At 39.2% G+C, this 23,746-nt stretch overlaps 1 protein-coding gene across 2 annotated transcripts in view; it reads left to right on the top strand.

The window, feature by feature from the left end:
- Positions 1–23,746, top strand: part of PDK3 (pyruvate dehydrogenase kinase 3) — a 55,981-nt gene that overhangs the window by 25,490 nt on the left and 6,745 nt on the right. For both annotated transcript variants that reach the window (XM_021408441.1, XM_021408448.1), the window contains exons 3-9: positions 5,610–5,681; positions 11,602–11,786; positions 13,167–13,256; positions 16,128–16,205; positions 18,094–18,170; positions 19,206–19,307; positions 19,518–19,628. In XM_021408441.1, the coding sequence (XP_021264116.1) occupies positions 5,610–5,681; positions 11,602–11,786; positions 13,167–13,256; positions 16,128–16,205; positions 18,094–18,170; positions 19,206–19,307; positions 19,518–19,628 (715 nt within the window). The remainder of the gene's footprint in view (positions 1–5,609; positions 5,682–11,601; positions 11,787–13,166; positions 13,257–16,127; positions 16,206–18,093; positions 18,171–19,205; positions 19,308–19,517; positions 19,629–23,746) is intronic.

Below are 23,746 nucleotides of genomic sequence, written 5' to 3'. Positions count from 1 at the left end.
AATACTTTACAATGTGGAGGGTGCTTAAGACAGTTCAGTTTCTTTGCACATATTGTGCTATGCCTGTGCTAGAAAGCTTCACAGCAGTTTGACACATTCATTGGTTCAGATCATGATAGCTATATTGTTTTTGACACTTGTATGTTCATCTATAGAAGCTTCTAGAGTAGTTTCTTCTCAGAAGAACCTGATTTTTAGTGCCAAAACCACTTTGCAGATCTAAGCAGTGTGGATTTAAGGGAGGATTATTGGGGAATTCGTTTCAAAACCATTCTTCTGGCTTAGATTTAGATGCTAACTTAGACACAGTCACTGAATGCCAAGAGATCAACCTATATTCAAGAAACAGAAGATGGCTCCTTCACAGAAATCAGGCAGGTATTTTCTGAGTAAATTGCTTTTCTGTGTGGAATTAAAATATTTTGCCTGTTTTTCTTTTACCACACACACGCAGAAAATTAAGACAGCAAGTATTTAATTAGAAAGGATAATACTAGATTTCTTGTTTGCTATGGGCTGTAATATATCATGAGAGAACTAGTCCACTCTGACTATCTTGGTGATCTTGACTGAGTCAAGATATGCTGTTTTTTCATTCCTAACTGTATTTACACGATAAGGACATCACATGAATGATGCACTTTTTCTCTGTATACCCAGAAATCAGTTTCCTCTTTGAGACGATTGTAGGTTGCCAGACCAGCCTTTAAATGCATTCTGATCATCAAGATAATGGTGAATGAAGGAGTTAGCAAAGACTGGTTGCAGAAAGTCATGTGTTCACTAAATCTGTGGGAAAATTGGACACAAGAATATGTGTTAAGCGTTCCTTCTGCATGAGGTTGCCTAGTCTGGCAAGGAATCAAAAGCTGATCTTCTGAAAGGTTTGACTGCATGGAACTTCTGCCTGGAGTCGTCTTGTTGACTTATCTGCCATTCTCTACATCTTTCATTTTGGAAGTACTTTAACTGTTTTTTGCTAACTGTAGTAATTGTACCTTTTTTCATCCTTTATCTGTGATTAGCTTGATTGATGATGATTCATATGAGGAAGATGATGCTGAAGAAAATGTACTTCTTCAAAACAAAGAAATCATAGAATCCCAGAATTACCAAGGTTGGAAAAGACCTCCAAGATCATCCAGTCCAACCATCCACCTATCACCAATATTTCCCACTAAACCATGTCCCTCAGTACAACATCTAAACGTTTCTTGAACACCTCCAGGGACAGTGACTCCACCACCTCCCTGAGCAGCCCATTTCAGTGCCTGACCACTCTCTTGGAGAAAAGTATTTCCTAATATCCAACCTGAACCTCCCCTGGCGCAGCTTGAGGCCATTCCCTCTAGTAAATGAGGGTGCTCATACATTTGTTACGTGTTAAGTCTCACAGATGAAGCAGCTGAGTTCTGAAAGCAAAGCAGTTATTCTCCCATGAGAATTAATAATAGGAGAGTGCATGTGAGGACGCGTTCTCAGAGGAAATTAGTTCTCATTCTGTTTTTCAAACCCAGTCCCTCCTCCAGCTGACAGTCTTGATGGTTCTTCCCCTGCCTCTCTATCCTCCACATAATACATACTCATCGGTCCCTGTGTCAGTAGAGCTACTTTAATATCTTTCAAATTGTAAAATGTTGCACTTTTCAGGAACACATATTCAGTGGGTTATGGATTGAATACATATGTTGCGATGATGGTTCTGAATTGATACTCTGCTAGCATTATAAAAGAACAGCTTTTAAAATAAGCAGTATTAGAGACATCAAGTACTTCTCAGACTTGGAACAAACAAACAATATTTGAGGAATTTCTGTAGTTATTTGTGATGGTTGTAGTAAAACAAAAACAAGCAGTGTGACAGGAGCTGGTATAACTATGCTGTCCACGTTGAAAATATTACTCTACGTGGTGAAATCTTTATTCTAGCCTAAGATCACCTCCATTGGAGTAGCCAAACTGTTTTGGAAGTTTGATGTGACTTCCAAGGACAAACTTTCACTTCCTAACACTGTTCTGCATGATAACCTTGTCACAGAATGGCTGAGGTGGGAGGCAACTCCCTGGAGGCCATGTAATCCAATCCCTGGTGGCTTTTAGAGATCTCGAAGGAGGAGACTCCACAGCCTCTGGGCAGCCTGTTTCAGGGCTCCCCCACGCACGCAACACAGAAGTGCTACTTGGTGTTTGGAGGGACCCTCCTCTGTTCTAGTTTATGTCTGTTGCCTCTGGTCCTGATGCTGGGCACTGCTGAAAAGAGTCAGGCTGTGTTCTCTTTGCATCTTCCCTTCAGGAAATTATAGATAATGATGAGATCCCCCTCCTGAGCCTCCTCTTCTCCGGGCTGAGCAGTCCCAGCTCTCTCAGCCTCTCCTCACAGGATAGTGGCTCCAGTCCCATGTAACCTCAGGTGCACTTCTTGTCCTCTGTGTATAGGTTTCTGTAACGCTATAGTCATTGTCTATAAGTGGATTTTCAAAGAGTATTTGTGCTCTGGTGGAGAAATGGGAGAATGTTCAATTTTCAACACTTCGTAGAACAGATCTCAGTTATTTTGCTGTAATTTGGCTGGGATGGGATTAACTTCATAGCAGCCAACATACAGTGCTGTGTTTTGAATTTGTGTCTAAAATGGTGTTGGTGACACACCAGTATTTTGGCTTTTACTGAGCAGTGCTTCTACACTGTCAAGACAGTTTCTTTTTCCCCATTCTACCCTGACCCCCACCCTAGAGAGCATGTTGGAAGGAGACACAGCTGGGACAGTTCATCTGAGGTGAAGGGATGCTCAATATTACAATATGCCATTGTGCTTAGCAGTAAAATCTCAAAGAAAGAAAGAAAAGGGGATGCTACTGGTTATTAGGTTTGTATTCCCTAGCAATCGTTGTGCATGCTAAGGCCCTGCATCCCAGGATGTGGCTGAACATCTGCATGCTGATGGGGGAAGTGGTGAATTCATTTTTCTTCTTCTTTTTTTTTTTTTTTTTTTTTGGAACTTGCAGCTTTTGTTTTCCCTATTAAGCTATCATTATCTTGACCCACAAGTTACAGAATCACCAAGGTTGGAACAGATCTCCATGATCATCTAGTCCAACCATCCACTTACCACCAATATTTCCCACTAAACCATGTCCCTCAGTACAACATCTAAATGTTTCTTGAACACTTCCAAGGACTGTGACTCCACCACCTCCCTGGGCAGCCTGTTCCAGTGCCTGACCACTCTTTTTCAGAATAGATTTTTCCTAACATCCAACCTGAATCACCCCTGGTGCAACTTGAGGCACTTCCCTCTAGTCCCATCACTGGTTACGTGGGAGAAGAGGCTGACCCCCACCTAGCCACAGCGTCCTTTCAGGAGTCTTTTTGACTTCTTCCTGTTTTTGCTCTAGCCAGCAGGAGAGGAGAGTGAAAAGCAGCAGTATGGGTATTTTGCTGTTGGCTGGAGTCAGCCCAACACAGTTGCCTGTTCCCTGTTTTCTGTCACTGCTCTTCATCACTTTCAGTTGCAGTGGCTTTCCTGTTGTGTTCCCTTCTCTTGGCTCCAGCAGTGCTGGTACAGGTTAACAATCCTGGCAGCACTCAAAATATTTTGGCACCATTTCGTATGTAATTTCAAATGTTGGTTCAGTTCACTAGTAAAAGTTTCCATAACAATTCTCAACACTTTTCCTAAGCTTGCTTTTAAATAGGAGAGAGACCGACTTTTTAGAGGGGCAGATAGTGATATGTTGAGGGGGAATGGTTTTAAACTACAAGAGGAGAGGTATAGATTAAATATTAGGAGGAAATTCTTTACCCAGAGGGCAGTGAGGCCCTGGCGCAGGCTGCCCAGAGAATCTGTGGTGCCCCATCCCTGAAGGCGCTCAAGGCCAGGTTGGATGGGGCCCTGGGCAGCCTGAGCTGGGGGGGGCAGCCCTGCCTGTGGCAGGGGTTGGGGTTCGGTGGGCTTTGAGATCCCTTCCAACCCTAGCTATTCTGTGATTCTGAAAAACATTGTTGCTTCTAACATGTTTTTGCCATCAATACAATTAAGACCTCCAAGAGATTTGTGGTTGCTTTTCCTGAAATATCCAGTAATCTGGATCTCCTGTCGCTGTACTGTAGATGAGTGAAGCTGGCTTTGTAATGGGTTGGAGTTGCATTATGTTTGTTCTGGTGAGATTCTCTTCAGTGTTTGGCATTGTAATCTCACACTCACTTTGAAGTAACTCTGTGTACTGATCACCAAATAAAACTTGTTTCTCTCCCCATCAGTGATGCCCTAAAACAGTTACTAAACTGAAGCATTCACATGTAAGATGCTGTTTTAGTGACAGGGGGTGTGCTGCTACTGAGGTAAATAGTCCTAGCCAAGTCCTGCTGACAGCCTGCTTTCAGCTGTGTGCGTCGAGTGCTTCCTTTGTTTTGGGTCTACCAACTGAGATAAGTTGAAATACTGATCCAGATTAAAACTAAGCAAAATCCTCAACAAAAAGGTGAAGAAGAAAGCTTTCAACTTACTGATTGCGCTATTTTGCAATGACTGAAACTGAAATGAGAAATGGAGTAGCAGTATACGGTTCTGGAGGGAGTTATAGAATCATAGAATCCTTAGAGTTGGAAGGGACCTCTGAAAGCCATCGAGTCCAACTCCCCTGCAATGAGCAGGGATACCACAGCTAGATCAGGTTGCTCAGGGCCTGATCCAGCCTCGCCTTGAAAGTCTCCAGGGATGGGGCGTCCAATATGTGAACAGCAATGCTGTGGTAAACATGGCTGCAACTTGAAAATGTCGGGTGAAGTTTCATAGCCTAGTTGATTGCACTTTGTGGTTATTCTTTCTCTCTTAGCTAGCTTTAGCCTGTTGGGCCTTTCTTTTGGGTTGTTTTCATGTACTAGTACAATTAAAAAGAAATAAACCCCACTCATCTGGCTGACTTCTGCCATTGCAGCAAGTTACAGCTTTTTGCGCAAACATCTGATCAGCAGTGATGGTACTTTCCCAAGAATGAAGGGAGCAAGCAGGAAGAGGAGTGGCAGCTCCTTCTGATAATGTTGAAACCCTATCCTTTACACATGTGATTGATACCTTGTGTCATTTACTTCAAGAAATAGTTCCAAATTCTTTAATCTGTAAAGCTGTATCTTTTCTGTGAAGTGCATATGCTCCAGGGAGCGATGCTTTTACCTCTGGACGAGTATTGTGGAGTGACGATGTTTAGGTGGCTTTCCTACAAAGCAGGCCAGCTGTGGTAGTGTTGAGTGGTACGTTGCCTTTTGTCTTCTTTGGGACCTGTATGGTACCTCCATGGCTCTAAGCATCCATAGTTTCTTGGTTTTTGCTGAATGTCTAAACTAAAACGTGATTTGTTTTCCTGGACTGTAGACTGTGGGGTCATAAAATGTAGTTTTTAATTCAACATAATAACTTTTAACTCAAAATAATGTATTTTATTTGCTTTGTTTCCCTTTGTTTATGCTGTCTTCACAAATCACAGCCTTTGTAGACAAATGTGCTATACTTCCATTATTTTAGATGAGATTTTATGGCCTTAAGTAAAAATTCAGAAGTAATTTAGGTTTAATTATTTTAACTCATACTTTGTCATCTTTCCTTGTTTCAGGTACATGCAGAGTTTCCTTGAGCTTTTAGAATATGAAAATAAAAGTCCTGAGGATCCTCATGTTCTGGATGAGTGAGTAATTTATTTCCTTGTGACAGTTTATTTTAAAATGTTTTGTTTTTTACCGTACCATAGGATAACAGTGACCATAATTGTAAGGTAGAATCACGTTGCTGCCCTTTGTAGTGTCCTATGTGGTACCAGATGACTTACGCATTTCATGATGGCCTCCATCTCCCTTTAGCTTAATTACTATCACAAAATGTGAGATTTGCCTGAGTGGAAGTAATTCTGGCCCACTAACACCCTAGCAGCTTCTGTTTGGAGCTGAATTTGGCATCAGCCTCAAGCTGCCAAAAGCAAAACAAACAAAAAAAGCCCAACAACATTAAGACTTTTAAAGGAACAGATTTTTGAAAGTGGAATGAGCACTCTGATCATCTTAGGCAACTGAGGTAGACTTAAGTTTCTGTTACCACTTATCAAGGTAACAGTTGCACAAGAGAGAGTAAAAGGAGCTGAAGTGCTCTTTTAAATAGCTTTGATAGCTACAGTCCTTAAGGATCTGATCACAGTTGCATTTTTTTCTCTTGAATGTCTTACAGCAAAGTAAATGTTGTAGCGCTACCAGCAACATTGTATTCAGGGAGAGATGTCTGGTAGTCCTGTTGGGTCTTTGATTTCCAGTTACGAAATGGCTTGACAGTCAATGTTCTATGAGTTTTTTAGAATGCAGATATTTAGCTTGCACATAATTACTGCTTTGTGAAGTTTGGGTTAGATGGTTTTTTACAGTAGTGCCACTTCTACACCAGGAAAATTGAGTTGTTCTTTTTTAGTTGAAAATTAAATGCATGTCCCAGTCTTCAGAAATGAACTTTGATGCTGCAGTTTGCAGATCTACCAGATTTTTTTAAAGTGACCCAGAGCTGCTAATTACACATGTTTTTGTTATTTCAAGAGTGATCACGAGGAATGTTAGAGCAGGAACAAGCTCTGGATGGAACAGAGCTAGTGGTGCCTTCTTCAGTTTGCATGAGGCAGTCCTACAAACTGTTTTATTTTCTTTCTGACAGCCTCATGGTTTTTTTGGCTTTCTGGTGCTCCTTAGTAAATGTGCAAATGTATCACTTAGCTCTTCATTGATCAGTGTTGAGTTGGGCTCAGTGTCTCCAGGATCCTCAGGAGTGATTTCAAGCACATCCTCAGTTTCATTCTGATTCAGAGTTTTGACTTGCAGTAATGTGATTTTTTTTGTGTGCGTGTGTGAGACAGGCAGCCACCTGAGTGCATTACATGGCTTTGGAGAATGAGGTGTGTGAAGAGTCAATGTTGGCAGTAGATCTTCAATGAATGCTATTCTAAATAGCGGAATGAGGGATAGTTGAATGTAAAACTGTCCTCTGGCTGTCATCTCTCTTCTCATCTCTGGAGCCTGGTTAGGGTATTCTAAGAGTCCAGGGTCTCTTTCTGAGAAAACCACTTTACCTGTCAGTATTCCAGGATTGTAGGTGTTATCTATGCCCTGTCTGTGAAGCAGTGCAATGAAGTGAGTTGGGAACTTGTTCTAATGGGGAAATAGCTCTCTTTCATCCTCATCAGAACCTAAACTGTTGCACCACAAGACCCACAAAGACAGCAGTACCAACATGATGGAAGTGGTGAGCAGATACAAATAAAACTAAACCAATGCTAATGCTGGAGAAATTGCTTACCAGAGTGACCCAACTTCTCTGCTCTTAGTGTATAAACATGAGGAGAGATGAATGTTAATGACTGCTACCTTTTGCAAACACCGAAAAAAATGTTTCAAAGGGATTTTTCTGTCACAGGATTTCTGTGTTACAGAGGTTCAGAAGTGCTTCAGTCTCTTTACTAGGTTCTGTTGGTTACTGGACTGAATGAAGGCATGCCACAATGCTGGCAGATTGCTGTTGCTGCCAGTAGAATGGGCATATGGGCAAAGCTTGGGTTGCTTAGGTTTTGGTGACACAAACATCTTCCTTCCACCTTAAGGTGGGAAAATATTTCTACAGTTCTGTCAAATAATGTGATTGTGGAAGCATTAAGATAGTGTTTCCATTCAGTAGAGGGTGTAAGCTGGCAGAAGTGTTTGAAACTTTCCATGGTGTCATTGTGCACCCAGATAAACAAAGACAGAGGTTGCTTTTCATACGTAGAAGGCTTGTAAAAAGTGGTGTTCATTAGAGGCATTCAGAAAACACTGCACACCTGTGAGCTTCTTTGCTGATTTTTTTCTCCCACTGTGATGGGAGCATGTCAGAGAAAGTGTTCTAGAACTGACAGTAAATGAAATAATACACTGAATATGTCTACAGATCACGCACACAAAAGAAACTTAGTAAACAAAAATAACTTTCCTTTCTGCAGCATGAAAAACTACTACTAATAATTGCACGCCAGTTCTATTTAAAAAGATTTTTTTGACTGTCCACTCGTGGCTTTTTTTCCCATTTTTTTAGATAACAGCATCTATAAAATGGGCATAGCAGAAATTTCCTTTTGTCCTTGTATTTTTTTTTTTAATTTTTCTTTCACTGTGATAGATGACAACAGAATGATATGAACAGTCATTAGGGAGTTAAATAACTTGTGTGGTGACATTCATGAATTATCTTTGCAAAAGTTTATAGACTTAATTTATTTAATAGCTATGGTAACAAACATTCTTTTGTTATTATAGAAGCCAGTGATACTCATTTGGCTACAGTATTTTCATATCAGTAATTTCTCATCTGTCTAGCCAACTGTATTGTTAATTCATTGTAGTTGTATAAATGCCATACACTGAATTTTTCCAAAGATTTATTGCTAAATAAAACTTTCAGAGGTATTCTGCAGTTGATTTTTCTTAAGCAATCCCTGTGAGCAGTTAAAATTTCTTTATGTGGTCTCCTATGATTTCTGGGTACAGTGAAAGTTTCAAATGCCTTCCAGGTGTGTGCAGGACAAGGAGTGGGTAAGGAGTGAGTGATGAAGTGATGAGATTAAGGAAATATGTGACCATTTCTGCCCTGCTGCCTTGAAATACGCCTGCAAAGTTTGATATGTTTGGTCCTTTAAAGCATCTACTTAATGGAAGGGCTTGAATGAACTCGGCTATCTTTGAAAATAGAATAGGAGGCTATCAATCATTGCAATAGTGCAAAATTCCTTCACCGTATGCGTTCACACACTGAACTTCAGCTATGATGTGCTGATCTGTAAAAAGTAAACATCCTAGCCCTTTGTTTGCCCTTCACGCACACACTCTGCATTTGAACACTTCAGTAGCAAGATGTCAGTGACTGATTTGCCCTTATGGAGCATGTAAGCATTGCACTGTGGGTAGTGGAACTACTTAAAAAGCAAAGCTGTTTGCCAGTAGCACTTAGTAGAGGGTGCTATCAGTTGTTGTCTTTTAGACATGATTGCAACTGTTTTTCTCATTGTGGTTTTAAGCCAGTCTTGTTGCTCTGAAACAGAGAGAAAGCATAATGACAACAGGTATGCACTAGTCTTGTCTAGAAAGCTCAGTGGATACAAATCACACAGGATTGGGAGTTAATAAAGGGTTTTCAAACTTTCAAAAATATTTCATAGAGTCACCAAGGTTGGAAAAGACCTCCAAGATCATCCAGTCCAACTGTCTACCTACCAGCAATATTTCCCTCTAAACCATGCCCCTTAGTACAACATCTAAACATTTCTTGACCACTTCCAGGGATGGTCACTCCACCACCTCCCTGGGCATCCCGTTCCAGCGCCTGACCACTCTTTCAGAGAAGAATTATTTCCTAACGTCCAACCTGAACTTCCCCTGGCGCAACTTGAGGCCGTTCCCTCTCATCCTATTAGCTAGTTATGCAGGAGAAGAGGCTGACCCTCACCTCACCACAACCTCTTTTCAGGCAGTTGTAGAGAGTGATAAGGTCTCCCCTTATAAGGACATAAGCCTCCTTTTCTCCAGACTGAACAATCCCAGTTCCTTCAGCTGCTCCCCATAAGACTTGTGTTCCAAACCCCCACAGCTTTGTCGCCCTCCTCTGGATGTGCTCCAGGTCCTCAGTGTCTTTCTTGTAGTGAGGGGCCCAAAACTGAACACAGCACTTGAGGTGTGGCCTCTCCAAAGCTGAGTACAGGAGGCTGGTCACCTCCCTGCTCCTGCTGGCAACACTATTTCTGATACAAGCCAGGATGCCATTGGCCTTCTTGACCACATGGGCACACTGCTGGCTCATGCTCAGCTGAGTGTCAGCCAACACCCCCAGGCCCATTTCTTCCATTCAGTCTTCCAGCCACTCTACCCCAAGCCTGTAGCGTTGCCTGGGGTTGTTGTGGCCAAAGAGCAGGACCCGGCACATGGTCTTGTTGAACCTCATCCCATTGGCTTCAGCCCAGAGATCCAGCCTGTCCAGATCTCTCTGGAGGGCCTCTCTACCCCCAGGCAGATCGACATTTTCTGCCAGCTTGGTGTCATCTGCAGACTCAGTGAGGGTGCTCTCAATCCCCTCATCCAGGTCATCAGTAAAGATACTGAACAGGACATTTTAAGCTGTCAAGTCAGAAAGATTGGCAAGTAATAGGGAACAGCCACACAAAAGTCTTCAAACTGGGAAATTAGGCAATTCAGACTTCTTTTATATGCAACAAAATAGTGTATAAAGACTACTGAATTTTTCGTTAAGGGCAAAATGTAATAATCAGACCAAGGATGATGAAAAAACTATTAAATGTTAATCTTCCATTCCTTTGGAGCTGGCAGTGTACAATGGGAGAAATCATTTTAAAAGCAGATCGCTCACTAGTTAAGAATAGTATGGTTTGCTATCAAGTGATTGTCTCAGCTGGCTGGTTATGAAAAGGAAGGAAGCATCTGCTTTACATCTGCATTAGACAAGGTGACTGGCTGATATTCTTTTTTTACTTTTGGTGACCTTAGTCCTCCTTCCTTAGTTGGTGCATATTTTACTTTTGATACAGATAATTAAAACGTTTCTTTCCATGTTTGGTATAAATCTACTGTGTACTTTGTAGCAAACTTTTTTTTTAAACAAGCTGTAAATGTGCGCGTGTAGGCATAGCACAACAATTTTCCTTTCTTCTAAAAGCTGCATTTCAGTTTTTTTAACAAGGTTATGCAGTCATTATGGTGCTGATATGTAGTGTTAGTGAATGCAGCACTGAGTAGCACTGATTTTTCATGTCTAGGCTTTAGAAAGGTATTAATAATTAATACTTAAAGTATGCATGAGTTTGATTGTGGAATAAAAAGGACGTGCACTTTGAAAGTGATAGGTGTCCAGCTGCCTTGGCAGGAGAAACAAAAATTCCCCAAGCTGTTCTAAGAGGAGTGCTTGTTAAAAGCAATGCAAGAAATAGCCTCAAACTTCCCCCAGCCTGACAGAGGGAGAAGAGTCAGTCTGAGCACTGTTGTATGTGTTATGCCATCCAGTGGTGTAAAATGAAACTGAACAGAAGTCACACAGATAATAATTACTCATCCCAACATTCAAACTTCAGAATAGATGCCAAGTAAAAAAAAAATTCGTTCAGAAATTACACTGCGTGGGATCAAGTGTTGTGAAGTGCAAAGTGTAAAACTCATCAGGAGATTATGAAGGGCAGTTGTTTTGTCTGAATTACCTCTCCAATCTACCAACGACTGTTACTTGTGGAGAATGAGTTACCATGGTGCGTATGACTGTGATCATAAGGAAATCTTCTGTTCTCAGTTAACAGTGAAGATATTTATTTTAAAGGAATGTTTTGGGGAGGAATGACTTGAATTGAGACAATAAATATTTCACAGATGTTGTGAGTGACACCTTTATGTAAGATTTTGCTTTAAATAGGTTTGTTCTTCTATTTTATTTACTGGGTGGGATAGCAAATAGATAAAATGGTTATGCTGTGGAGAGCTGAAAACAGAAATGAGAGATGGAGTTTAATTATATCTTTAACGATCTGTTTCTGATTTTGTTTCTTCTAGCTTTTTAGACGTTTTAATTAAAGTCAGGAACAGACACAATGATGTGGTTCCAACCATGGCGCAAGGGGTGATTGAATACAAGGAAAAATATGGCTTTGACCCATTTGTTAGCAGTAACATCCAGTACTTTCTAGATAGATTCTACACCAACCGCATCTCTTTCCGTATGCTTATTAACCAACACAGTAAGTAATTGCTTATTTCATCTTCAAGACCTTCAGTTAATGCTTGTAATCCTGAAGCCATATCTTTTGTTTGAGTGTTTTTCAAACTCATGACTAATTCTTAATATTCTGTGCTAATTATGGTAAAGTTGTACTGACAACTGATTAACTTGGTACTTCACAGCTATCAGAAATGAATCCAAAGCACCAGTATGCTTTCTTCCAGAACTGGGGAGTGTTGTCTGTGTGACTGTCAGTTTTCAATCTTGTTGGCACAGACAGCTTGCGTAGTAATGCATGGAGTATTTTTAGATCTTTCTGCTCAGAAGTCTATCAACGTAGTTTGTAGAGTTGGTGTTTATTTTATAATCAAATATGAGGATGCAGATTTTGAATAGGTTGTGCCCTGTATGCATCTTTTTTAGTTTTTCATCAAGTTATCTGGACTTTCTTGCCTTTTAACTAATACTAGTTGAGTATTTCTGACTCAAGGTTTAAATTATGACCTCCCTGTCTCACCTCTTCGTCCTACTCACTATTTAAGTAAAAATGTTAGAACTAGTTGTCTTTTGCAACTGGGTTCTGTTTCATTTATTTATGTTGTTACTCGTAAACTTTTTATACTTGTATTACAGAGTGAAAGGAGTTACTTGTACAGCTCCTATTAACCGTTATGTGCAAGTATGCAGAGAGTGATGTGTGTAATGTTAAGGCCAAGCATGTGATATCTGAGTGTATCTTGCACCTTCTAAGAGCTTCTCTGTCTGCCCAGTATTCAGCTTTTATTGTCTATTAATGTATGGGTGCACCACAGATGATGGGGAGCAAAAGCAAGGTGGTGCACTGTGAGGTTTTAGACACCATGTGTGTCTTTCCAGTAACCTTCTATTTGACTAGCATGTGCCATGCTGTGTGTATGCAAGTAACTTTCCTGTGTTGAAGCATACTGTGAGATTACTCTGCATTTATGACGTGTTTCATTATTGACGCTGTTTACTATGGTGTGGTTCTGCAAGAAGCATTGTGCCAATATATTACCTTACCATTTCTGGAATAAGAAAAGCTGTCATATCTTTCACTTACCTCATACTGCCTCTGGTTCTTTATCAGGACTGCTTAATTTGCTAAAGCAGCAGAAAATCACTTCTGCAAAAAAGCTTCAAATTTTTCTGCCTCTTTGAGAGTTCGGCTCTCAGTGAATGGTCTGGTGACCATTGCGTGAAGGTGGGAGTGGGAATCGTGCTGCTGGGAGTAGTCTTCAACAGGGTTTCTGGCAATTTACTGCAGTATCTTTACACAGAACATTGTGCTATCCAGTGAGTTTGAGATATCGTCAGAGTTGGACTTGCTACGCTGTCTGAAGTGTAAAGGCAAGTTACTACCATTTGTTTTTCCTTTTAGCGCTTCTTTTTGGCGGAGACATTAATCCTGCTCACCCCAAACATATTGGAAGTATTGACCCTAATTGTAACGTGGCAGAGGTGGTTAAAGGTAAGAAAACTAAGCTGATAATTTTCTTGATTAACAATTCCACAATTTAGAATTTAAACATATTATTCTGATACAAAAGACTGAAGGTGATTTACATTAATTTTATAAATTAAAAAAACAAAGACAAAAACACCAAGAAACAGAAGTTTTGCAGTTGCTTACAATAAAGCCATGGGCTAGATGAGAATTTCTAAAGTCTCCATAACTAAGAATGGTGAAACTTCTGATACATTAACAGAACTAGGGAGACATGATTTTTTTTTAACTTTAGTCTGTCCTTTTTAATATCAGATTAAGTATCTAAATGTTGTGTTAAAATTGTACATCTTTTTCAAAGTATCCAAATACTTAGAAATGTGTTCTAAGGTACTGTTATTTTTTTACTTAATGCTGGTAGTGAAGAAATTTGAAAATAAGTGCAATTTTCTGATATATTTATTAGGCCTTTAAGTACAGTGTTCTTAGATGTTCCAGTGATTAATCATGTGCATTTCACCACATCTCATCCCGTTCTCTCTTGTACCAGAGACATGTTCATGTTATGAATGTTCATACGCTTTCAGCATGATAGTAAATATGCATGAGGCAGTGCTGTCTCCTATCAAGAACTGGCTTATTGAAAAGTCATGCCATGGATGTATTTGTTTACAAATACAATTTTTGAAGTAGAAATTAATTCCACACTCTGTCCTTTGCTGCTGTTTATACAGTTATTAGAGGAGAAGAATGTGTTTCTTCCCTTTGTTTTCTGCCAGATTTCAGCTAAGAGAGAGAACTTTGTTAGAATTTGGCCTGCATGATAGCTTGCTTTGTAACGGAGATAATTTTTAGTGTTAGGAGGGCTTCTCTTCTTCTAGCTCTTTGGCTCTAAGGTGACTGTTTTCCAGCAGCTGTATTTGTGTTTGATTGATCTTATTCCGCTTTGACCTTGGCATTGTATGATACAGGCCTGTTTATTTCAACGCTCCTTCTAATAGCAGTCTTTGAATCTATTTTATCATGAAATTCATAGTTGCAATCTGTTGTGGACAGAGGAGTGTGTAGTATCAATAGATTCTTCACTCCTGTTGTACCTCAAACCATAACATGAGGAATGCTTTGAACCTTTTGACATTGTCTATTTTAAGAAGGGTAAATTTAAGACTGCACCCAGATGCTTTACTGGATACTTTACTGGATCATGAAGTGACAGTGCCTTTCGTTTCATCTCGAGCACTTCAGAGTGGCTGCGTCTTGAAAATGAATTAATCTTGCATTCTCTGTAGGGAGGCTAAATGGAATTTTTCAGTCCCTTCATTTTCTTGAGGTTTATATAGTGGATGCATCTGCAGTACATTCATACATTGATGTCTTTGGGTTTATTATCACCCTATTGTTAGTATGCTTTTTAGAAGCCTTGAGTTTTTTCTCCACAATAAGGAATCCAACTTCTGTCTTCTTGATCCACTTCTGATTTTCACTTCCACACAGATGTGGAAATTCTCTGAAATGTGCTAATATAGTCCTTTCTCCATGTAGGTGGCCTCTTCGTCAAAATAGCTGCACAGGTACCTTGAACTTTTGATAACTGAGTCAAGATGGTAACTGCGCTCCTTATGTTTTTTTAGTTAAAGTACAGGATTATTTGCAAGGCCATGAGATATATATCCAGTATCCAGTATTATTATATCCAGTAGTATGGATATTAAATAGAGTTTTGATCTTTTTACCAGGACACATTTTGTTGTGCTAATGACAGGACGTTTTTAGAGAAGGTCTTTGGAATTGACTGTCTTGACACAAAGGACTTCTATTGGAGAGTGATTTTGAAACATTCTTGGGATTTAATCAAGAACATCCCCAACATTGATTAGTTCCATTTCACTAAAGCTCAAGCAGCATCTATGTCAGCCTTGTTCACTATGTTCAGCCTTGCAGATGTCGGAATAAATGATATAAGCTTTTTCCAGATAACAGGTACAAATATAAATTGTCTGTAGGCAACACATTTTGAAGGAGAGCAATTACAGATAAACAACTGGCCCTTTCTGGCATCTAATGATTTTACTTGTTGTGCTTGTCTTGGCAGTGACTATTTTGTTTTGTAGTGCCACTTTGGACAGAAAGAAGGTATTTCTAGGACTGGGTCAAATGCAGCTGCTACAGTATCTTAGCAAATTACTCTTTGTCTACAGAACTGCCTCATCTGTTCATGTGCTTGCTCATAGCCAACTCTAATAATGAGGAAAAAATCATTACCTGAAACCATTTTCTTTAAGGTAATTTCAGCAGTGTAGATGCGAACATTTGAGTTTGTAATTTCTCTTTAGGCTAATGTTTGGTGCTTGTTGCTGAAGTGCTTTTGCAAAGGAGATACTAGTGAATATTTAGAATCACTAAAAATCTTTCAAACAAAAAATAGCTCAAACTTTGTTGCTGTATCTTGTCAATACATAAAGGCTGATTTGGATTCTATGCAAGCTCTTTTTGTTTTGGTTCAGCAGAAGAGAATTAGGAATGGTAAATAAAAACTAAACATTGTAAACCTTACCATATTAATAAAAACCCGAATTTGTGGTGGCAATGTCATTCTTTTGTATCTGAGTTGGAAAGAACAAGTACTAAATTGTGATCGGGACACAATAAATAAGCAAAGAGAAAGATAAAAGTAGCTTGTCTCTAGTAATTTTTTTTTTTAATTTTAAATACAATTCACACTTTCTTGACAAACGGGCAACGAGCCTGTAGACATAAAGAGATTAGAGTGGATACTAGCGTCATGCTTGCAAACCAGTTAAAATGAGTGTTCTGCTTGTAGTCTTTCAGATACTGGCTGAGCATTGCTAGTCTTTTTTAGCTGGTTTTTCATAAAATGGTGTTCTCTTTTTGTAGATGCTTATGAAACAGCTAAGATGTTATGTGAACAATACTATCTGGTGGCACCTGATCTGGAAGTTGAAGAATTCAATGGTAATTGAGAACTTTGTTTAATTTAAGTGATGTATTTAAGAAAAAGCGTTTCTAATAGCTGTGGCTTTGGTTTTGTTAATTAATTTTGAGTCATAATTTGAACTCTGCAGTCCTATATTGCATCTCAGAATCCAGAGGGAATTGGCTGACATAGTTGCCAAGGCATTCTCGATGATATTTGAAAAGTCATGGCTGTCAGCTGAAGTCCAGTGTGACTGGAAAAAAGGCAATATTGCACCCATTTTTAAGAAAGGTAGAAAGGATGACCCAGGGAACTACTGACCTCTTAGCCTTGCCTCAGTGCTGGGAATGTCATGAAGCAGATCTTCCTGGAAGCTATGTGAAGGCACATAGAAGAAAGGGAGGTGACAGCGATAACCAGCATGGCTTCACCAAGGGCAGGTCCTGCCTTACCAACCTTGCTGCTTTTTTTATGATGGTGTAACTGTCTGTGGGCAAGAGAAGAGCCACTAATATCATCTATCTGGACTTCAGTAAGGCCTTTGACACAGTTCCCTATAACATCTTCCTCTCCAGATTAGAAAGACACGGATTTAATGGGTGGACTGTTCAATGGATGAGGAACTGGTTGTGAGATCGTACTCAAGGAGTGGTGGTCAATGGCTCAGTGTCCAGATAGAGATTGGTGATGAGTGGTGTCCCTCAAAGGGTCAGTTCTGGGACCAGTGCTCTTTAACATCTTCATCGATGGCATCAACAATGGGTTTTCGAGGGTACCCATAGTATGTTTGCAGATGACACCAAGCTGTGTGGTGTGGTTGACGTGCCCGAGGGACAGGATGCCGTCCTGAGATACCTGGGCAGGCTGGAGCAGCAGGCCCAGGTGAATCTCATGAGGTTCAACAAACCCAAGTGTAAGGTCTTGCATCTGGGTTGTGGTAATCCCCAGTATCAGTACAAGCTGATATGATAGGAAACTGATGAGATAATCTTTGCCAGTGTGTTGACTGATTGTTCTGTTCATCATTTGCATTGATAAAATAATTATGAGACTTTACATACATACTCTGTCTTTTAAAGTAGATCTTTGAATTATCAGCCCTCAGTGCCAAAAAAGGGTGAAGTTGACTCTAGCCATTTCCTGCATGCATATTTATATCTTCCTGCATTTAGGAAACAGGGATTTAAGAGACCTTTCTTCCATGTGGACTGCTGCTGAGTCTGACAAGCTGTGACTGTGTATCTTCAACACCTGTAGGGTATTTGAATTTTCAGGAATGACTGCATCTTAAGCACTAAAACTGTCCTGGGATGTATTAAATGCAGTCACTTAATGCTCTAGTATACAGAGCTGTGCCATGCTGTACACCTCAACTGAAGCACTAATAACAGGGACAACAGTGGACAGAGCAAGTTATGATTTGGAACAAGAGAATTTTGATAGCTTGAAATATATTTTGAAAGTTTATGAATACCTTACATTTTCTATGCTTTCAGCAAGGGAAATATTTAATTTTGGAATATTTAAGCAGTGATTTTTTCTTAGTTTAAGAATCTCTGTGCAGCAAGTATCTTTAAATATAGTATGTATTAAGAAAAGAGAAACCCACCTAAGTGGGAAAGCTGTTATTCGTAACATACATACGGTACTAAACTGACCACTGATGTGTCAAGTTTCATAAACGTTCTGAAAGTCTGCTGATGTTGATGTCTTTAAAAATCATTAGAATGTGTCACTGAAGGTGAAAACAGCAACTGAAATCTGTGTTTTTACGTAAAATGTTTCACGGATCATATTTTGCACTTAGAAAATGAAAACGTGCTTAGATGACTTTGCCTATAGCTTCATGGTAGTCCTGTAAATAGAAATGCTACAAGATACTGTTTGGGAAAAAATTATCTTTTTCTTTCTTTTTTTTTTTTTTAGCTAAAGCTCCAAACAAGCCAATTCAAGTAGTCTATGTACCGTCTCACTTGTTCCATATGTTATTTGAATTATTCAAGGTAGGTTGTGCTTATTAATATTTGGAAGGTGGTTGTGAACTAGCATTACTGTTGAAATTTTTTTCAGTTGCAGTCCTAAAGTTTTATTTCAGTTTTCCTTTCTTATACTTATCCCAGTGAAGAGTTTGAAATTCTGGTGAAAGTTAAGCTCACAAACTTCATATGCTCTTGTATAATCAAAAAAATATTCTGTTTTCCCACCTCTCTCTTTGGCCTTTTGAAACAGATGAATTTGACTCATGATAATCTTTACAGTGATGGTACATCATCTTACCATTTCCACAAGCTTGCTCTTTTATTGCAAATATCAGTGTCTTCTGCCTGTTTTAAGAGCAGCCCGTGTGTCTGTGAATAGTGTAAATGACATGCGTTGTCCTGTGTTTTTCTTTTTTCTGGATCATTCAAACGATGAAAACAGAACTACTGTATGTTCTGGAGTAAGATAGGTGGTCTCCGGGTGGTGCACTTGTACTTGAGAAGTCAAGGAAGGAGAGGTTACTTCTAGAGAAGACCAGAAGAGAATTTGTACAGTGCTTGTGGGTGTGCTTTGGTGCAAGTTGTGAAACAGCGTGAAACCAGTAAATTCTAGCTATAAGTAATGTTAATCTGTGATGGACTGGCAGTGGAAATTCTTTTAATAGGTATGATAAAGTCAGAATGATAGACCGTACCATAACCATTATGTTGAAAAAAATGATAGCTTTTGCTGTCCACTATCAGTAGTGGTGTTCTGCAAGACATACTGGAAGGATGGTGTTGTCTCTTAGATGGTTCCTTGATTTTGCATGGAAGTGTTTTTCTTGCTTTAGGTTCTGAGTTTCTGTCATAGATAAATGTATGTACGATAGAGTTCTGGTATAGAAATCTAATTGAACAACCGATTGACTTGGAAGCATTCCTTGAATTTCTTTTAATATGGCCTTTCTTTTTGCACAGAACAAGATATTCAACAAAATATATTCACGTTCTAGACTGACAACACAAAAAATAAATGGTAAACTTATAATCAAAAACACTTTTTTCTTTTAACTTCAGAATTCAATGAGAGCTACAGTGGAGTTGCATGAAGGTAAGAGAGAAGGGTATCCATCCATCAAAACCTTAGTCACTTTGGGGAAAGAAGATCTATCTATTAAGGTAAGCGCCAAAAAAAAAGTTCATATGCAACTTACCAACCTGCTATATTTAGAATCGTTTGACTTGTAATTTGAAAAAACTAATTAAGTACTGTATGACCTTGGATACTTCATGTTCATTAATATTTTTATAGTCATTTGGGTAACACTTTCATGTGTTCTACAAGTCTCTTCAGAACATAATGCTGAAAACTAACTTTTCATTCCTCAGATAAGCGATCAAGGTGGAGGTGTACCTTTAAGAAAAATAGACAGATTGTTTAACTACATGTACTCAACAGCACCCAGGCCTAGTTTGGAGCCCACAAGAGCTGTGCCTTTGGTAAGCAATTGTAATGCATATTTAAATGTCCTTCTGTGTGTTTCCTTTCACTGCGGTCTACTGGATCAGATTTTCCATTGAAGTAATTGTTTATTGTTAGCAATTCCATGCAGGTAAAACACATAAGGATAAAATGAGGTCTGTTATCACCACTTAGTCTTTGAAACAGGAAGTTGCTTTTCTTTGTCTTGACGTTATATTCTTGGAAACAAGCATATCTGCGTGAGCATGGTATTATCACAGGTAAATGGGCAGGAATTTTAGTGCCGTATTACCAAAAAGGCAAATAATCTAAAGAGCCCCTCCTTGATGCATAAGTTACTGTTTGTCTGAGTTCATGTATTGAAGAGGTGAGCCACGTTATGTGTTCTAGCACTTGAGAAACACCTCCTGGTAATGCAGAAGGTTATATGGAATTTGGAAAATGATTTTTGTTGAAGTTATGGACTGTGAAAATGCCTTTACCAAGTCCCTGACACGCATGCAATACGATCATTTTCAGTGTATCCCTGTTCAGCTGGAGACGTGATGCAGTCTCTTGGGATCTATCAGTCAGACTCCAATAAGTGGCTTAATACTGGTTGTATTCTTGTCTCTATTCTTGTTTTTTTGTTTTGTTTTGCTTCTGATATCTTTGTTCTGTTTTGCTTCTGTTGCAATCCTTTGTCCTTAAGCATGTCAAGAAAAAGTTTATTATTTAGGAGATCTCCTTTTTCTATTTAAAAATACTCTCATGTAGTGTGTTCTTAAGTGTCAGTGGTTGTTTTTTTTTTTAATGGTGCTTCAGTAGTTGAAGTGGCTTCAGGCAGCAAACAAAATGTGGAGAGTGTATGACTATATGTATTATTCTGATAGAAAATAACCAGTAGTGAATAGAAGGTGGAAACCCAATCGGAGTGGTTCAGAGATGATACACCTCCTTTTAGACAATCAGCGGAGTCGTTGTGGTACTATCTTAGACCACACATCATAGCACTGTGCCGTGTAAACCTATCGCTTTGTTTTCCCAGTGCTTGATGTCACCACGGGTAGGTCTGAAGCTCAGTTCAGTATCTGCGTTGGCTTGATAATAATCCTTCAAGATTCCTAACTCTACAGCACCTCTTAGTACTATGTTTCAAATGGCGCTGTGCCTTTTCATTTAAAAAAAAAAAAGTTCCTGAATGAAATGAATGCTAGGGAACAGACCTTCATTCAAATACAAACTATTTTCTTGAAATCAGGAATAGTGGAATCTCTCAATTTATAATCTGCCTTTGTTCTGTCCCAGTTTTGATCGGCAGATTATTATCGACGCTAACAAAGATTTCCTGAAACTCGTTCTTCCTATAAACTTGTACCTTGATTGCCAGTTGTATTCTCCATTAAAATGTCTCCTCCTTTGTGACTCTGGTTGTAAGATGTTCAGCTTGAGATTTACACTGTATTCATTGTATTGCATTTTTACAGAGGAAAAAGGGCTGTCACAGTGCACCTTGATATGTATTACGTATTGTGGTCCAGATTCAATTATAAAAGCAATTATTCCATACTTGGTGTGTCAGTAAAGAAATAAAAATCTTCCAGCAGAAATGTTTCACATAAATGAGTCACCTTAGAAGTCTGTGTGGAAGGAAGGTTTCTTTATTGCTTAGTGTGAAAGACGAAGCCACTGAAGCATTACCATGCCCTGTGCTCACTTGTCATTCTTGACTTAGCCAACGTTCATAAACTAAATTGCAGTACAGTGTAAATAGATGTATTTTTCTGTTGTAGCCTTCCTCTTGCTATATGCTCCCCTGTCTAGTTGATGAAACATGCGTGGACTTGGGGAGTGAAAGAAAGGAGGGATTGTTTTATCAGTTGATGAAAATTCTGTTATTGAAAATGGTTTTTAAAATCTGCTGAGAGACCTTGTTACCATGGCAGCATTCTGATCCTAGCAGGTTTTGTACTCATTTGTACTGTTATAGGCATAATGAAAACATTAGAAACACATGGCAGTGTTTAAAAAGTCAATTTTTTAAAATTAATTAAAAGGGGGGAATTTAATGATTCTCCCTTTAGCAGCATTTGATTGTAGTGGGAGAAATGAGGCTTAAATCAGGATTAATTAAACATGCTGACACTTGTAACACAAATATTTTCCCATTTGTATTGTGCATACTACAATATTTCATGTGGAATTAGTCCTATAAAGCTTTCCCTTCTCAAGGCTGATGTGCTGTTATTGATTACGCTCTTTCCTCTAGGTCACAGACCAATGTAGTAATCACTTCTTTATAATTGTCTTTTTGGAAAATATAGCAAAGCTTGCCTTAACAGGGTACTCATTTTCAATCTTTTGTCTTCATATTTCTTACAAATCAACACTTTTGGAAAATAACCTGAAGTCAGCATAGAGGAAAAAACCTACAGAAGATTTTTTTGGAAGAGGGAAGTGTGACACAGTTAGGCAGACTAGTACGCAGTGAAAAAAGATCTTCCTGGAAGGAGCAGGAAGCAAACAGAAGTCGGACATGGGTTTTAAGGAGGTCCGGTTCTGCAAAGGAGGAAGTATAGTATGTTTTCAGAATTGCTGAGTGCTGCCCTTTTCCCTAGCTGGGGCTGTGCACTGCCTACATGCTGCCTTTCGGCTGATTCTGAACTTCACTAACATCCTGCTCTGTCTCCAGAAAAGATGCAAGCAAACTTTTGTACCTTTTTTTGGAGTTTCCTGTTTTTCGAGATCAGCAGAGATGCATCTGGTCTTGAAACGGGTTGCAAGAAAGTGATGCCAGTGTCTGCAATGGGAGCCTTTGAGAATTGTTTTGAAGCGTAGTGTTGTTTGAAAAAGTGCATTTAAGCAGCTGTTCTATTTGTGGAAAAGAACACTAATGACTATTAACAAGCACTATGAGTAGAAAAAGGCATCTTTATGCTAGCAAAACGAGAAACAGAAATGGCATAGCTGAACTGTTAATCACCAGTGTAAGCAACTCTGTAAACCACCGAAGATCTCTAAATTTAGACTTCTGTAAAAAGGCAAAGTGGAGAAAAGTTGCTCTAGAGATGAGCAGAACATGAGAATTTACGATGGATACTGTAATACAAAGCTCTTTAATACTCACCCCTCTCCTCCAAGGCATTTATTATAAAGTGATACTGCATAGTAGCTGTATGTAGTGCTCAGAGTTCATGCTTCTTAGCCTTCTTTTTTATTTTCTGTTAGTCATTCTGGGGCTTTGTTTTCAAGATTCAGGGCATGCTATTCAGTTATTACATGTCTAGTATTGCATCGGTTCAACAAAAATAATTCACTCTTATCTAAACTCTCCCTTCTCCCAGTATTTTTGAGGTTGCTTGTGTATAAATAGTATAGTGGATTGAGTTTGTTAGTTTTCTGCATCTTCAGTGTCAAATTCTTCTTGTAACCCACCTTTACAGAAAAGTTCTGTTACTACATTGCCCTGTATATCCTTACTTTCAAATTCTTGTATGCCTGGAATCCTTCCTCTATTGCTCTGGATAGTCCTGAAAAATCCAGGGAGGTCTGAGTAAACAATCAAACACGGTTTTTACTGGGATGTACCCAGTCGTCTGAAAGAGGCGGTGTGTAGGCCAAAATCTTAATCCCTGGCTGCAGTGAGAGTCTTTGTTTTTGTGTCAGTTTCTTCTGACATGAGTGGGTTGGAATAGGTGCGAATTGATGACTTATTTGTAGCTGTGATTATGAATGTGACATGTACAAATTTTAGATTTGTGGTTAGTTAAGTCTATTGTGCTGTGACAAATAGCATCATCTGCACAGGGTATCCATGCTCAGTAGATCCCTCAGTGTTATGTAATCCCAACTTCTTGCTGGAGGGGTAAACAGTACCAAGAATTATTTGCCTTCTGTTGCTTTGTATGTTGTTAATGAAGTTAGTTGTCTCTGCAGTAGTCTTCTGATCTCTGTTGCAATGTGGCATCTGTCAAAAATCTGGTATTATCGAAGAACGAATGGTAATCACAGTAAGGAAGCTATAGACAGTTACCAGTTTGCTTTAACAATTGGAAGCAGCGTGTACTGTATTACACCTACCTACCTCCTTCAGAAAATATAAAATCACAGAAGGGCTTGGGTTGAAAGGGACCTCAAAGCCCACCCAGTTCCAACC

Source organism: Numida meleagris, chromosome 1 (assembly GCF_002078875.1).
Source record: "Numida meleagris isolate 19003 breed g44 Domestic line chromosome 1, NumMel1.0, whole genome shotgun sequence".
NCBI classification, from domain to species: Eukaryota; Metazoa; Chordata; class Aves; order Galliformes; family Numididae; genus Numida; species Numida meleagris.
Note: the sequence above shows the minus strand (reverse complement) of the source record. Positions and strands in the feature narration are given on the sequence as shown.